The following is a 1313-nucleotide window of genomic DNA, read 5'->3' as shown; positions in this document are numbered from 1 at the left end:
GCCGCCCTCCTGATGCTGCTCGTGAACGCCGACCGGCCGGAGCCCATGCGCAGCGGAGCGCGCGAGCTCGCGCTCTTCCTGACCCCCGAGCCTGGGGCCGAGGTAGGGGACAGGGCTGCGGAGTTGGAGGAGAGGGTTCTCGCGGTTGGGGGTCCGGGCTCCGGATCCTCGGCTTCCCCGGAGCATCCTCTCGCTCCCGGAATGGGGGGCCCGGGGATTCCCCCCTTCCTGAACGGTGGCTGCGGGGCGCCACCCAGAGATGCGCAGCGGGTCGCCCCTGCTCCTTGCTCCGGGCGACACTGGGCCCCGGAGGCCCAGGTTCGCTTTCCCTCCCCACCCAGGTACCCCAGCATCCGCCGGGTCCCGAGGCGCCGCCCTTTGCCAGGCCAGCCCTGGGAGAGGCGGACCCCGGGACCGCCCCTGCCCCGGCTACCTCCGAGCGCAGTGCCCCGGCCGAGCGGCGCCGCAGGCTGCGGCTGTGCGGGGAGTCCTGAGGCCGCGCTGCGCTGCCGCAGCTCGGAGCGAAAACACCACGCCTCTGTCTGCGCTTTCTATTTTAAAAGCACCAAGTGAAAAGCAGATCTAAAACGAGACCCTCTACCTTCCGGCTGGAGGCATCTGTCGACGGTGCTGTGAAAAAGTTATTTACCCGAGTTCACTAGGAGTTATTTACGGCCAGAAATTCAACCCATTCTCTTTTTAAACCACAAAAGCAGTACAGGAGTATTTAAAATAAAGGCTGTGCACCCCTTTCTCTTTTCTCTCCCATCCCAATTCTAGTTTTCTTAGAAAACCAGCATTAACAGTTTGGTATAAATCATTCCGGACATTTAAAATGCATTTACAAATGTAGATATCGGTATATCTGTATCTGTCTAGGCAGAGCATTGGCTTGCGCCAGTGGTCCTAGCATTCTAGGAGGCTGAGGAAGGAGGACTGCTTGGGATAGGGATGGGGGACGGGGAAGACGGAGGCTGCAGTGAGGCTTGATCATGCCACTGCACTCCAGCCTGGGCGACAGAGTGAGACATGTTAAAAAAAAAAATACATATATATATATATATATATATTTCGCCAGGCGTGGTGGCTCACGCCTGTAATCCCAGCACTATTGGGAGGCCGAGGCGGGTGGATCACCTGAGGTCTGGAGTTCGAGACCCGTCTGACCAACATGGCGAAACCCCGTCTCTCCTAAAAATACAAAAATTAGCCGGGTGTGTAATCCCAGCTACTTGGGAGGCTGAGGCAGGAGAATCGCTTGAACCTGGGAGGTGGAGGTTGCAGTGAGCTGAGATCAGCCATTGCACTCCAGC

The 1313-nt window shown here is 58.3% G+C and overlaps 1 protein-coding gene across 1 annotated transcript in view; it reads left to right on the top strand.

The window, feature by feature from the left end:
- Window positions 1-6: 6 nt before the first annotated feature.
- Window positions 7-1313, top strand: part of BCAS4 (breast carcinoma amplified sequence 4) — a 56843-nt gene continuing 55536 nt past the window's right edge. The window contains exon 1 of the mRNA XM_011951372.1: window positions 7-102. Coding sequence (XP_011806762.1) covers window positions 13-102 — 90 coding nt within the window. The 5' untranslated portion in view covers window positions 7-12. The remainder of the gene's footprint in view (window positions 103-1313) is intronic.

This window comes from Colobus angolensis, unplaced genomic scaffold (assembly GCF_000951035.1).
Source record: "Colobus angolensis palliatus isolate OR3802 unplaced genomic scaffold, Cang.pa_1.0 Scaffold319, whole genome shotgun sequence".
Lineage (NCBI taxonomy): Eukaryota > Metazoa > Chordata > Mammalia > Primates > Cercopithecidae > Colobus > Colobus angolensis.
Note: the sequence above shows the minus strand (reverse complement) of the source record. Positions and strands in the feature narration are given on the sequence as shown.